The following is a 14,313-nucleotide window of genomic DNA, read 5'->3' on the forward strand; positions in this document are numbered from 1 at the left end:
GTCTCCCAATGATAAATACTAAAAAGGAGAAAATTTGTACACTAAACGAACTATAAATTTTAGATCACCAGATCTTCATAGATTGTTACTCAGTCTGTGTACTGACTGATTTTGTGTGTCAACTTGATACAAACTGGAGTAATCACAGAGAAAGGAGTTTCAGTTGAGGAAATGCCTCGATGAGATCCAGCTGTAAGGCATTTTCTCAATTAGTGGTCAAAGGAGGAGGGCTCCTTGTGGGCTGGTAGTCTTGGGTTCTATAAGAAAGTAAGTTGAGCAAGACAGGGGAAGCAAGCCAGTAAGAAACATCCCTCCGTGATCTCTGCATCAGCTACTGCTTTCTGGCCTGCTTGAGTTCCAGTCCTGACTTCCTTTAGTGATGAACACCTGTTTGGAGGTGTAAGCTAAATAAATTCTTTCCTCCTGAACTTGATTCTTGGTCATGATATTTGTGCAGGAATAGAAATACTGACTAAAGCAATCTGCTACCCAAATATTAGAGCTTCTTCCCATATTGTGCCATAGAGAAGGATTGTTTGATACACCAACACTGAGCTGCTTACTAATTGATTTTTTTCTAGAAACTTCCAATTTCTTGGAAAGGTACATAGTGTGAGAGTAGGCCTATAGTCTACCAAATGCATTACAATATGTTCAATTAAGGTGTCTATGTTACTCCATTGCAGTAAGCAGGTATCATTACAAAAGGCACAGAAGGTTCATGACAAGAATTGAAAGGCAGATTCTGATAGAGCCAGAACACTCACATTGTGTTTTCCCCCTTCAACTTTTAGGATAACCTCAATATTCAACTAATGATACCATCTACAGATCAAACTACAGCATTCCTGTTGAGGATGATGTCAGTCAAAGGTAAGAAGCTGAGTGGATGGCACAAGCATGAATGCAATATAACTACAGCCATCTTCCTTTTTTATGAAGATGCCAAAAATACACATCTTCAACAAATGGTGAGAGAACTTGGCATGAGAAGAGTGAAATTAATCTGTATCTATCACTTTGCACCCTCTCTGATTACATCAAAGATGTCAATGTGAAAATTATAACACATGAAACTATGAGAGAAAACAGGCCAAATCCTACAAAGATAAGCACAGGAAGTTAAGCACTTCAGTTGACAAATGGGACCTGTAAAACAAAAAGGAGAGGAAGAACCAGAGTGAAGGGGAACCCTAGAATCTTGATTTAGAAGAGTTTACAACTGAACATCAGATAACATATTAATATCGAGAATATAAAAAAATCCATCAAGGAAACAATCAAAGTAAATAAAACTTTGAGTGCTGGACCTGGAATGAGACTTCTCCGAAGTCTCACACAAAACCGTCTAAAGAATGTCTTTTAAAGGGTTTAGCATCCTTGGCAATTAAATAAATGAAGCTTATATTAAATGATGGGCAATTCACATTATTTAATTATAGGGAAAATAGTAGCAAACTTTGCCGTCATACAGGACGATATTTTCTTCTCTCAGTTGTGACCCTGCTGAGAAGAGATGACAAGGTGTCACGCATGACTACAGCAGCAGAGGGCCTCAGTGATTTATCTTGGATCTTTCTGTTCCATTTATGTCTGATTAGCACTAAAATTTGCTTTGTCACAGCACAACGTCACTATTAACACTGTCATATTGAAAAGTTTGCTAGAGTAGTTTATATTTGAGGTAGTGGAATACAGAAATGTGGAAATAGTATCAATCTCTAAAATCCTATTTCTCCAGAGATTAAAGTATATTAAAAATGTTCACTTCACAAGGGCAATTACTTTTTTTTTTTAATTGCATTCTGTTTTCTTAGGAATGACTGGTTTTTGCCTTTCAACCTGATGTTACTCTGAGACTGACTCTGTCAGATTCCATTCAGTTTTATTTATTATTATCAAGAATCTTAATGATATATTAAATACCAAACAGATAAAATGGTGATTGCATGAAAATATTTAATAGTTCAATTCTTGATTGAAATATATTTCCAAGGTTGTTTTAACCTCAGTCTTCCATGACTCATCCTTAATTTGTGATGTGTATAAAAATATAAAGCACCTCAATTGGCAGAGGAATGGTATAAATATAAGACCAATAATCTGTGGTCCCAAATAATTGTGTAATAAAATTCAAAACAATGCATTGCACACTGAATATTTCTCATATAATTAATTTATATTTCATATCATTACTAGCACAAAAGTTTTTTTTTTAATTTTTGCAGCAGTGTATTGTTTACCAATAAGAGACCCACAGTTTTTTTTAAATGTACATTCCACATCCTGGAATTAGTTGTCTTCTTGTATCTAACAAATAAAATCATGTTGTATTCCATTGATATTTATTTGTGGATCACTTCTCTTAGAACTGATAATGAGCTATTAAATTTCAAAATACTATTAAACAGTTTAATGAGTATAACCACATGGTAATAATAGCAAAATGACTTCATTTTGCCTCTCTGATTCTTTATCTATAAGTGATTTATTACTTTCACATGTAGAGTTTTACATGAAAGTCAAAATTTATAAAATGTATTCTTGTTATTGTTTTTAAACATCTACTAAGCATTAAAATAATATTTAACAACTAGCTTAGTATGAAAACTCTTACCTAGAGTTTCACTGTAAAACTGATCCCAGAATTCAAAGTCATATTGCTGGAGCCAATACTCAAAAAATAGTGAAAACATCATATTTTTCACCCTCTCTGTAAATGTCATATTGTCTGTTAGTTCACTCATGACAACCGGTACATACGAGAGTGGAATTGGAAGCTGGCCACAGTGTTTCTCCATGTAATAGCCCATGCTGAACCTCAGTGTGTATACGAAAGGGATCTGAAGCACTTCTGCCACCAACTCTCCGCAGGGAATGACAGGGTCTATAACCACTACATCATATTTTGCATCCCGTAGCTTGTCCATGAATTTCTGGTTGTACAATACACTCCTACAAATACTTTCAAAATCTCCAGTTAGTTGAAGAAAGAAGTCTTGTAATGTTCTTGTTGCTTCCCACAGTGACAGGTTTGGAATGACATTCACAGCTAGATTTGCAATCTCATTTACATGATTCTCAGCTGTCTCGATTTCATACAGCAAAGGAATATTCTCGAAGTGCAGTGGAAAAAGATTACTCTGATCTATGATGATACTGGGGTATTTCAGGACTGTTACCTCGTGCCCTCTTGCTGCAAGCTCCTCAAGAATAGTCTTTAGATTCAGCCAGTGGCTCATATCACAGGGCCACACGAGTACCTTGCTGCAGAATCCACAGCCGGCCCAGCAAAGCTGCAGCAGAAAAAATGCCACAACCCATTTTTCAGACACCATGATGTGCCTCCCCAAGTTGTTTCGCAAAGATTGAGGGTTTGTTCAGTTGAGTAATAATTTAGATAAGAAAGAAATTAACTATTAACTTTTAAAGTTACGAAGATAAGGAGCTCAAGAGAGTTCTATCCAATAAAACACCATAGACTAATATTATACAGATTACAACCATTTACTTATGAATAGCTGGATATTCTTTTTTATTTTCAATTTTTATTAGATATTTTCTTCATTTACATTTCAAATGCTATTCTGAAAGTCCCCTATACCCTCCCCCCACCCTGCTCCCCTACCGAACCACTCCCACTTCTTGGCCCTGGTGTTCCCCTGTACTGGGGCATATAAAGTTTGCAAGACCAAGGGGCCTCGGCTGACTAGGCCATCTTTTGCTACATATGCAGCTAGAGACACGAGCTCTGGGGATACTCGTTAGTTCATATTGTTGTTCCATCTAAAGTGTTGCAGACACCTTCAGTTCCTTGGGTACTTTCTCTAGCTCCTCCATGGGGGCCCTGTGTTGCATCCTATAGACGACTCTGAGCATCCACTTCTGTATTTGCCAGGCACTGTCATACCCTCACTCAAGACAGCTATATCAGGGTCCTTTCAGCAAAATCTTGCTGGCATATGCAATAGTGTCTGTGTTTGGTGGCTGATTATGGGAATGATCTCCAGGTAGTACAGTCTCTGGATGGAATGAAGTATCCACATGTTGGTCTTCCTTCTTCTCGATTTTCTTGCATTTTGCAAATTGTATCTTGGGTATTTTAAGTTTCAAGGCTAATATCCTCTTATCAGTGAGTGCATATCAAGTGACTTCTTTTGTGATTGGGTTACCTCACTCAGTATGATATCCTCCAGATACATCCATTTGCCTAAGAATTTCAAAAATTCATTGTTTTTAATAGCTGAGTAGTAATCCATTGTGTAAATGTATCACATTTTCTGTATCCATTCTTCTGTTGAGGACATCTGGGTTCTTTCCAGCTTCTGGCTATTATAAATAAGGCTGCTATGAACATAGTGGAATATGTGTCCTTATTACCAGTTGGAACATTTTCTGGGTATATGCCCAGGAGAGGAATTGCTGGATATTCGGGTAGTACTATGTCCAGCTTTTGAGGAACCACCATACTGATTTCCAGAGTGGTTGTACAAGCTTGCAATCCCACCAAAAAAGGAGGAGTGTTCCTCTCTCTCCACATCCTTGCCAGCATTTGCTGTCACCTGAATTGTTGATCCTAGCCATTCTGACTGGTGTGAGGTAGAATCTCAGGGTTGTTTTGATTTGCATTTCCCTGATGATTAAGGATGTTGAACTTTCTTTTCAGGTGCTTTTCCATCATTCGGTATTCCTCAGGTGAGAATTCTTTGTTTAGCTCGGTACCCCATTTTTTAATGGGGTTATTTGAATTTCTGGAGTCAAGCTTCTTGAGCTCTTTGTACATGTTGAATATTAGTACCTTTCAGATTTAGGATTGGTTCCTAAAAATCCTTTCCCAATCTGTTGGTGGTCTTTTTGTCTTATTGACAGTATCTTTTGCCTTACAGAAGCTTTGCAATTTTATGAGGTCCCATTTGTTGATTCTTGATCTTACAGCACAAGCCATTGCTGTTCTGTTTAGCAATTTTTTTCCTGCGCCCATATCTTCGAGACTTTTCCCTACTCTCTCCTCTATAAATTTCAGTTTCTCTGGTTTTATGAGTAGTTCCTTGATCCACTTAAACTTGAGCTTTGTACAAGGAGATAAGAATGGATCAATTCACATTCTTCTACATGATGGTCACCAGTTGTGTCAAAATCATTTGTTGAAAATACTTCCTTTTTTCCACTGGATGCTTTTAGCTCCCTTGTCAAAGATCAAGTGACCATAGGTGCATGGGCTCATTTCTGGGTCTTCAATTCTATTCAATTGATCTACCTGTCTGTCGCTGTACCAGTATCATGCAGTTTTTATCATAATTACTCTGTTCTACAGCTTGAGGTCAGGCATGGTGTTTCCCTGAGATGTTCTTTTATTGTTGAGAATAGTTTTTGCTATCCTTGTTTTTTTTTTTTTGTTATTCCAGATAAATTTGCAAATTACCCTTTCTAACTCTGTGAAGCATTGAGTTGGAATTTAGATGGGGATTGCATTGAATCTGTAGTGGATATTTTTGTTTAACCTTTTTACCTTAAGCTTATTAAATCTGTGACAAAATGTGATATTTTAAAATTAAGAATGGAATGATAGGAGATGTACCAGATGAGTTTCAGGAAGGAAACTAGATAGAGATTACTAAAGAAGATGAATAGAAGAACATACACTAAGGAGAAACGATCTTAGAATTATGAACAATTGAGTTGAAAGTTCTCAGTTCACTGTAAAAATCACAGAATATGCGAAAAGAAACTAACCCCAAACAGGAGGCTCTGTACAATGTTGAACTCTATGCTATGAGTGAGTTTATTTTAAATCTCTATGAAAATGTGTCAGAAGAATATAATCTTGGTCTGTGAATGGAACATAGTATTAGAATTCTTATGATTGATGCAAAGTGAGTTAATTGGCATTGTTTTAAAGAAAAAAAATGTGGTACACAAATTGTGGAAACTACCATCCAATGTCTAGCCCAGTATGAGACCCATGCAATGATAGGGACTCCGTTCTTCACAGTGCCTAGAGGGCTAGGAACCAGAGGCAGGAGTGTGTAGAGACCAAGGGTAGAATCAAACACCACTGGCAGAAAAAAAAATCAATGAAATGATTGACAGTGATATTTTGCTATATTTATAGATTTTTGCCTAGCTCAACTGTCATCAGAGAGCCTCCACCCAGCAATGGATGGAAACAGATGCAGATACGCAGAGCCAAACAGTAGGGGGAAGCTTAGGGAATCCTGAAGAAGGGGGTCAGAAAGAATTGTAGGAGCCAGAGGTCAAGGACACCACAAGAAAACCCATAGAGGGGGCTCTAGAGTACTCTCCACACTGCAGGACCTTGGGATAGCCTCTGGATCATGGGTGAGTGGAACACACCATCAGTTCCAAAGAATCACAGAGGGTCTAGTGCCAGCAGGAACAGAGACAAAGGAACCCTGCCCAACCAGAGGCTGGGATTCTTTCCATTCAGGGCCAGACCTACCATCTTCTGCTTGAACCCAGTCTAGGGTGTCTAAGGTCTCAGAGGACTCTCCAAGCTGCAGGAACCCTAGCACACCCAGGACCTCCTGATCACTGCAGAGCATGTGAGCAGCAGAAGCAACAGAGCTTCCCAGTCCTTCATCCTCAGCCAGGAGGTGGAGCTGAGACCTAGACCCCTGAGCAACTTCCTTGCCAGAGGAGAGTCGGCCTACAGGGAGGGCTCTGACCCCAGAATTCAGGAGGTGGATCAGAGCTCCAGACTTCTGGAAACCTATCCTGGAAGAGGAGAGCTTGCTTGCAGAGAGTGCTCTGACCACTGGAACTCAGGTGAGAGTTGGACTCCGAGGAGTGCTGACACAGGCTAACAGAAAAACAGGAGGATCAAGCTCCAGCCAGAGACAGCTTGAACATTAACACTAGAGATTACCAGACGGCAAAAGGCAAACTTAAGAATCTTACTAACAGAAAGCACGAACACTGGGTAGAACCCAGTACGCCCACCACAGCTAGTCTGGCAGGATATCAATTTTTACTTGATTAATCCCGCCAATCCATAAGCATGGGAGATCTTCTGAGATCTTCTTTAATTTCTTTCTTCAGAGACTTGAAGTTCTTATCATACAGATCTTTCACTTCCTTAGTTAGAGTCACGCCAAGGTATTTTATATTATTTGTGACTATTGAGAAGGGTGTTGTTTCCCTAAGTTCTTTCTCATCCTGTTTATCCTTTGTGTAGAGAAAGGCCATTGATTTGTTTGAGTTAATTTTTTATACAGCTACTGGACTGAAGCTGTTTATCAGGTTTAGGAGTTCTCTGATGGAATTTTTGGGGTCACTTATATATACAAATAGTCTGCAAATAGTGATATTTTGACTTCTTCCTTTCCAATTTCTTTCCCCTTGATCTCCTTTTGTGGTCGAATTGCTCTGGCTAGAACTTAAAGTACTATATTGAATTGTATGGAGAAAGTGGGCAGCCTTGTCTAGTCCTTGATTTTAGTGGGATTGCTTTGAAATTCTCTCCATTTAGTTTGATGTTGGCTACTGGTTTGCTGTATATGGCTTTTATTACATTTAAGTATGGGCCTTGAATTCCTGATCTTTCCAAGACTTTTATCATGAAGGGGTTGTAAATTTTGTCAAACGCTGTCTCAGAATCTAATGAGATGATCATGTGTTTTTTGTCTTTTAGTTTGTTTATATAGTGGATTACATTGACAGATTTCCATATATTAAACCATCTCTGCATTCCTGGAATGAAGCCTACTTGGTAATAATGGATGATCCTTTTAGGGTGTTCTTGGATTCCTTTTGTGAGGATTTTATTGAGTATTTTTGCATCTATATTCATAAAGGAAATTGGTCTGAAGTTCTCTTTCTTTGTTGGATCTTTGTGTGGTTTAGGTATCAGAGTAATTGTGACTTCATAGAATGAATTTGGTACAGCACCTTCTGTTTCTATTTTGTGGAATAGTTTGAGAAGTGTTGGAATTAGGTCTTTTTTGAAGGTCTGATAGAACCCTTCACTAAACCCATCTGGTCCTGGCCTTTTTTTTTTTTTTTCCGTTGGGAGACTATTGATGACTGCTTCTATTTCCTTAGGGGAAATGACACTGTTTAGACTGTTAATCTGATCCTGATTTAACTTTGGTATCTGGTGTCTGTCTAGGAAGTTGTCCATTTCATCCAGGTTTTCTAGTTTTGTTGAGTATAGACCTTTGTAGTAGGATCTGATGATATTTTGGATTTCCTCAGGTTTTGTTGTTATGTCTCCTTTTTCATTTTTTATTTTGTTAATTAGGATACTGTCCCTGTGTGCCCTCTAGTTAGTCTGGCTAAGGGTTTATCTATCTTGTTGATTTTCTCAAAGATCCAGTTCCTTGTTTGGTTGATTCTTTGAATAGTTCTTTTTGTTTCCACTTGTTAGATTTCGCCCTTAGTTTGATTATTTCCTGCCATCTACTCCTCTTGGGTGAATTTGCTTCCTTTTTTTTTTATATATATATATTTTTTTTATTACATATTTTCCTCAATTACATTTCCAATGCTATCCCAAAAGTCCCCCATGCCGCCCCCCACTTCCCTACCCTCCCATTCCCATTCTTTTGGCCCTGGCATTCCCCTATATTGGGGCATATAAAGTTTGCAAGTCCAATGCAAGATTTTACTGAAAGGACCCAAAGATAGCTGTCTCTTGTGAGACTATGCAGGGGCCTAGCAAACACAGGAGTGGATGCTCACAGTCAGCTATTGGATGTATCACAGGGCTCCCAATGGAGAAGCTAGAGAAAGTACCCAAGGAGCTAAAGGGATCTGCAACCCTATAGTTGGAACAACATGATGAATTTGCTTCCTTTATTTCTATAGCTTCTAGATGTGCTGTCAGGATGCCAGTGTATGTTCTTTCTAGTTTCTTTTTTGAGGCACTCTGGGCTATAAGTTTTCCTCTTAGGACTGCCTTCATTGTGTCCCATAAGTTTGGGTATGTTTTGGTTTTATTTTCATTAAACTGTAAAAATTCTTTAATTTTTTCTTTATTTCATCCTTGTCCAAGGGATCATTGAGTAGAGTGTTGTTTAGTTCCCACGTGAATGTTGGCTTTCCATTATTTATGTTGTTATTGAAGATCAGGCTTAGTCATCATGATCTGATAGGATGCATGGGATAATTTCAATATTTTTGTATCTGTGGAGGCCTGTTTTGTGACCAATTATATGGTCAATTTTGAGGACGTACCATGTGGTGCTGAGAGGAAGGTACATTCTTTTGTTTTAGGATAAAATGTTCTGTAGATATCTATTAAATCCATTTGTTTCTTAACTTCTGTTAGTGTCTATGTGTCTCAGTTTAGTTTCTGTTTCCAGGATCTGTCCATTGGTGAGAGTTGGCTGTTGAAGTCTCCTACTATTGTGTGAGGTGCAATGTTTGCTTTGAGATTTATTAATGTTTTTTTTATGAATGTGGCTGCCCTTATATTTGGATCATAGTTATTCAGAATTAAGAGTTCATCTTGGTAGATTTTATCTTTGATGTGTATAAAGTGCCCCTCCTTGTCTTTTTTGATAACTCTGGGTTGGAAGTCAATTTTCTTCCATATTAGAATGACTACTCCAGCTTGTTTCTTCAGACCATTTTCTTGGAAAATTGTTTTCCAGCCTTTCACTCTGAGGTAGTGTCTGTCCTTTCCCCTGAGGTGGGTTTCCTGTAAGCAACAAAATGTTCGGTCCTGTTTGTGTAGCCAGTCTACTAGTCTATGTCTTTTTATTGGGGAATTGAGTCCATTGATGTTAAGAGAAATTAAAGGAAAGTAACTGTTGCTTCCTGTTATTTTTGTTGTTAAAGTTGGGATTCTGTTTTTGTGGCTGTCTTCTTTTAGGTTTGTTGAATGATTACTTCCTTGCTTTTTCTAGCGTGTAGTTCAGTCCTTGTGTTGGTGTTTTCCCTTCATTACCTTTTGAAGGGCTGGATACATTGAAAGATATTGTGTGAATTTTGTCTTATCATGGAATACTTTGATTTCTCCATCTATGATAATTGACAGTTTTGCTGGATATAGTAGCCTTGCCTGGCATTTGTGTTCTCTTAGGGTCTGCATAACATCTGTTCAGGATCTTCTGGCTTTCACTGGCCCCTGCGAGAGCGGCAAAACAGTGTTGGCCTACTTTCTCACTGAGTCTTCGGACATCACTGAATATAACCCAACACAAGGTGTGAGGATCCTAGAGTTTGAGAACCCACATGTCACCAGCAACAACAAAGGCACGGGCTGTGAATTCGAGCTCTGGGACTGTGGTGGCGACTCTAAGTTTGAGTCCTGCTGGCCCGCTCTGATGAAGGATGCTCATGGAGTGGTGATTGTCTTCAATGCTGATATCCCAAGCCACCTAAAGGAAATTCTCACTTCTGTAGTGAGAAGTCTGGTGTAATTCTAATAGGTCTGCATTTATATGTTACTCGACCTTTTTCCCTTACTGCTTTTAATATTCTATCTTTATTGCATTTGTTGTTCTGATAATTGTGTGTCGGGAGGAATTTCTTTTCTGGTCCAGTTTATTTGGAGTTTCATAAGCTTCTTGTATGTTCATGGGCATCTCTTTCTTTAGGTTTAGAAAGTTTTCTTCTATAATTTTGTTGAAGATATTTGCTGGCCCTTTAAGTTGAAAATCTTCATTCTCATCTATACCTATTAAGCTTAGGTTTGGTCTTCTCATTGTGGCCTTGATTTCCTGGATGTTTTGAGTTAGGATCATTTTACATTTTGCATTTTCTTTGATTGTTCTTCCCATGTTCCCTGTGGAATCTTCTGCACCTGAGATTCTCTCATCCATCTCTTGTATTCTGCTGCTGATACTTGCATCTATGGTTCCAGATTTCTTTCCTAGGGCTTTTATCTCCAGGGCTGTCTCACTTTGGGTTTTCTTTATTGTTTCTACTTCCCTTTTTAGGTCTTGGATGGTTTTGTTCACTTCCATTACCTGTTTGGTTATGTTTTTCTGTAATTCTTTAAGGACCTCTACCTCTTTAGCAGTGTTCTCCTGTATTTCTTTAAGTGAGTTATTAATGCCCTTCTTGATGTCCTCTACCAGCATCATGAGATATGATTTTAAACCCGAGTCTTGCTTTTCAGGATTGTTGGGGTATCCAGGACTAACTGAGGTGGGAGTGCTGCATTCTCATGATGGTGCGTGGTCTTTGTTTCTATTAGTGAGATTCTTATATTTGCCTTTTGCCATTTGGTAATTTCTGGGTTAGTTGTTATAGTTGTCTCTGGTTGTAGCTTATTCCTCCTGTGATTCTGTTAGCCTCTGTCAGCAGACCTAGGAATCTAGCTCTTTCCTGAGTTTCAGTGCTCTGAGTACTCTCTGCAGGCAAGCTCTCCTCTTGAAGGGAAGGTGCACAGATATCTGGCATTCAGACCTGCCTCCTGGCTGAAGATGAAGGCCCAAAACAGGACCTGTCCCAGAAGATGTGTTTCCTCTGCAGTCTCCATGCTAACCTGCACAGACTGGTCCCTGAGGGATGTGGGGCACATGATGGCTCTTTCACCTGCTCTGACCGTCAGACACTTCTCCTCTTGTGGGGAGGGAGTCAGGATGTCTGGAGTCTGAAATGGGGTCCATCCCAGAAGCTGTGTCGCTTCTGCTTGTCCCAGAAGCTGTGTTACTTCTGTAGTCCACACTCTCACCTGTGCAGACTAGTCTCTGAGGAAACCAGGACCCAAGATGGCTCCCTCACGTGCTCCTGCAGAGCCCTCCCAGGTGGACACCTCTCCTTTGGCAGGGAAAGTGCCTGGATATCTGGATCCCAAAACAGAATCTGTCCCAGAAGCTGTGTTGCTTCTGCCTGTCCCAGAAGCTGTGTCACTTCTGTAGTCTGCAATCTGACCTGTGCAGACTAGTCTCTGAGGGACCCAGGACCCAAGATGGCTCCCTCACCTGATCCCATTGGTCTCTACTTAATCACAGCTATTGTTTTAGCTCCAGCTAACCAGCATCAATAGGCCAAGTAATGCAAAGTTTCGATTTAGTAGTTCTGGCATCTTGTTAATCACAGCTGATTCTTCAGACCTATCTAACCAGAACCACAGAATCTTCACAATCAAAATAACAATGGCCCTGATTAGAGCCTTTAATCTTACATCTGAAATTTCACAAGTCAGGCCTCCAACTTCTGCACTGTTCTCAACATTATCTTCAAAGCTCCTACATAGCATCCCACAGAGCTCTTAACACTGAATGGATTCCAGCCGAAAGTTCCAAATCCTTCCACAGTCCTCCCCCAAACATGGTCAGGTTGTCACAGGAATACCTCACTCCTGGTACCGTTTTGTCTTAGTCAGTGTTTATGTTCTTGGACAAACATCATGACCAAGAAGCAAGTTGGGGAGGAAAGGGTTTATTCAGATTACACTTCCATGCTGCTGTTTATCACCAAAGGAAGTCAGGACTGGAACTCAAGCAGGTCAGAAAGCAGGAGCAGATGCAGAAGCCATGGAGGGATATTCTTTACTGACTTGCTTCCCCTGGCTTGCTCAGCCTGCTCTCTTATTGAACCAAGACTACCAGCCCAGAGATGACACTGCCCATTGGGAACCTCCCCGCTTGATCACTAATTGAGAAAATGACTTACAGCTGGAGCTTGTGGAGGCATTTCACCAACTGGAGCTCCTTTCTCTGTGATAACTCCAGCTTGTGTCAAGTTGACACAAAACTAGGTGGTACACTCCCCAATCTTTCTTTTTTGACAATTGCTTCTGAACTAACACAAAATATATTTCAATATATGTGTTCATCTTGGGATGTGACCATAATTCAGAGCTCAGTAAAAGCTAAAATTTACTCTAGTTTAAATAATCATTTTTTCAGTGTTAGATAATATCTGTTTAAGGCATGATTTCTTTGCAAACACCACAAAGATTGAACTTCCCATGACACGTGCGTACTAAAATATATATCTTTACTTAGATTTCTTTTTTCCAGTGTCAAAGTTTTCTCTCAGATGGGTATTTGTCATGTATGAGGTTCTTGTAAGGACAGAACCCATTTATCCCTACATCTACTTTTACATTTCCCTACTACCAACATTGACAAGGCACATTTTTTATTCTCTTTTTCTCTGTTAACATAGTAGAAATAATACTTGGCTTGAGAGTTGATGAACCTTAGTCTACCTTTAAATGATTGTTTTTACCCCAACAATGAAGAAAAAGATTGCATGACTAGCATAGGCTTCATGCCATTTTTCTATTTTGGATATTAGTTCAATATTACAGTGAGGTCATTGATAAAAATCAAACTTCTTGAAATGTTTTTAGTATGTACAATGACCTCAAATTATCAAGGAAAAGACAGAATTTGGGGTTCTTTTATTCTTGTTTGCAACATCATAATAATGCTAATATTTTATGCTGGGTATCTAATGACCCAATGTTATTGTCAAACTCATGGTCAATTAAAAGTATAGTCTGTACTATTATAGCATCCATTATATTCATTTTTCTTTTTAAACTTGCAAAATAAATTAAAAGTTATATAGACACATTATTTTTTCACAAGGGAGTTTCTCTAATCAGACCTTTATATACTTTAAAAGTTTGAGTTATAGTGGCCTCACATGGGTACATTTTACTTAACTGTTTGTGGAAGCTATGTAGAGGCTGATGTAATTGTGCTGGACTTTTTCTGTTATGTAGCTAACCGTTGACCCCAGAGAAAACATTACCACATTCTGCTCTGGATTTCTGAATAAAGCCTTCCACTTTCTGTGAAGACAGGTTTTATTATATTAAAAATGAGCAACATCAGAGAAAACAGGAGTGTAATTGTTGTGAAAAAATAACTAGGAGAAAAAATATTGAGAATTATCAGGTACACGTGTGGTAAGTGTCTTCATGCTTGTACTCTTTTATCACTCTCAAAATAACTTTATTAGAGCTGTCAGCACAAGTTCTTTGTAGTTTCTATGTTGGAGTTCTCTGTTTATATCTCGATTTCATTAAAATTGTTCATCACAGAATTAAGAAGCAAAGAACCAAATCAGATAAAGCACAGTTTATTCAATATTTCTTCCTATTCAATATAGTTATACTTCATCTAATGAAGTGATAATCTGTGTTTCTGACTCACTGTAGTCACAGTGTTTTACTATAGCATTTGGACACTCTATAATCTAAGATCACCATGCCAGGTGTATGTGCATGTTCTAATTTTTTACATTAGCTTTGTCATCAATTGCCTAATGGGTACCCACGTCTCCTATGTGTTCTTTTTCTCAGAAGATTATTGGTGTCCAGTAATCATACATCACCTTTTAAAAATTATATTGTTAGATATAATCAGTGTGTCTAACAACCAA

At 38.7% G+C, this 14,313-nt stretch overlaps 1 protein-coding gene across 1 annotated transcript in view; it reads right to left on the bottom strand.

Annotated features, from left to right (window-relative positions):
- LOC110293925 (UDP-glucuronosyltransferase 2A3) overlaps positions 1 to 3,357 on the bottom strand; it is a 14,203-nt gene extending 10,846 nt beyond the window's left edge. The window contains exon 1 of the mRNA XM_021161819.2: positions 2,618 to 3,357. Coding sequence (XP_021017478.1) covers positions 2,618 to 3,338 — 721 coding nt within the window. The 5' untranslated portion in view covers positions 3,339 to 3,357. The remainder of the gene's footprint in view (positions 1 to 2,617) is intronic.
- Positions 3,358 to 14,313: the final 10,956 nt, after the last annotated feature.

Source organism: Mus caroli, unplaced genomic scaffold (assembly GCF_978045245.1).
Source record: "Mus caroli unplaced genomic scaffold, Mus_caroli_1 scaffold_4, whole genome shotgun sequence".
NCBI lineage: Eukaryota > Metazoa > Chordata > Mammalia > Rodentia > Muridae > Mus > Mus caroli.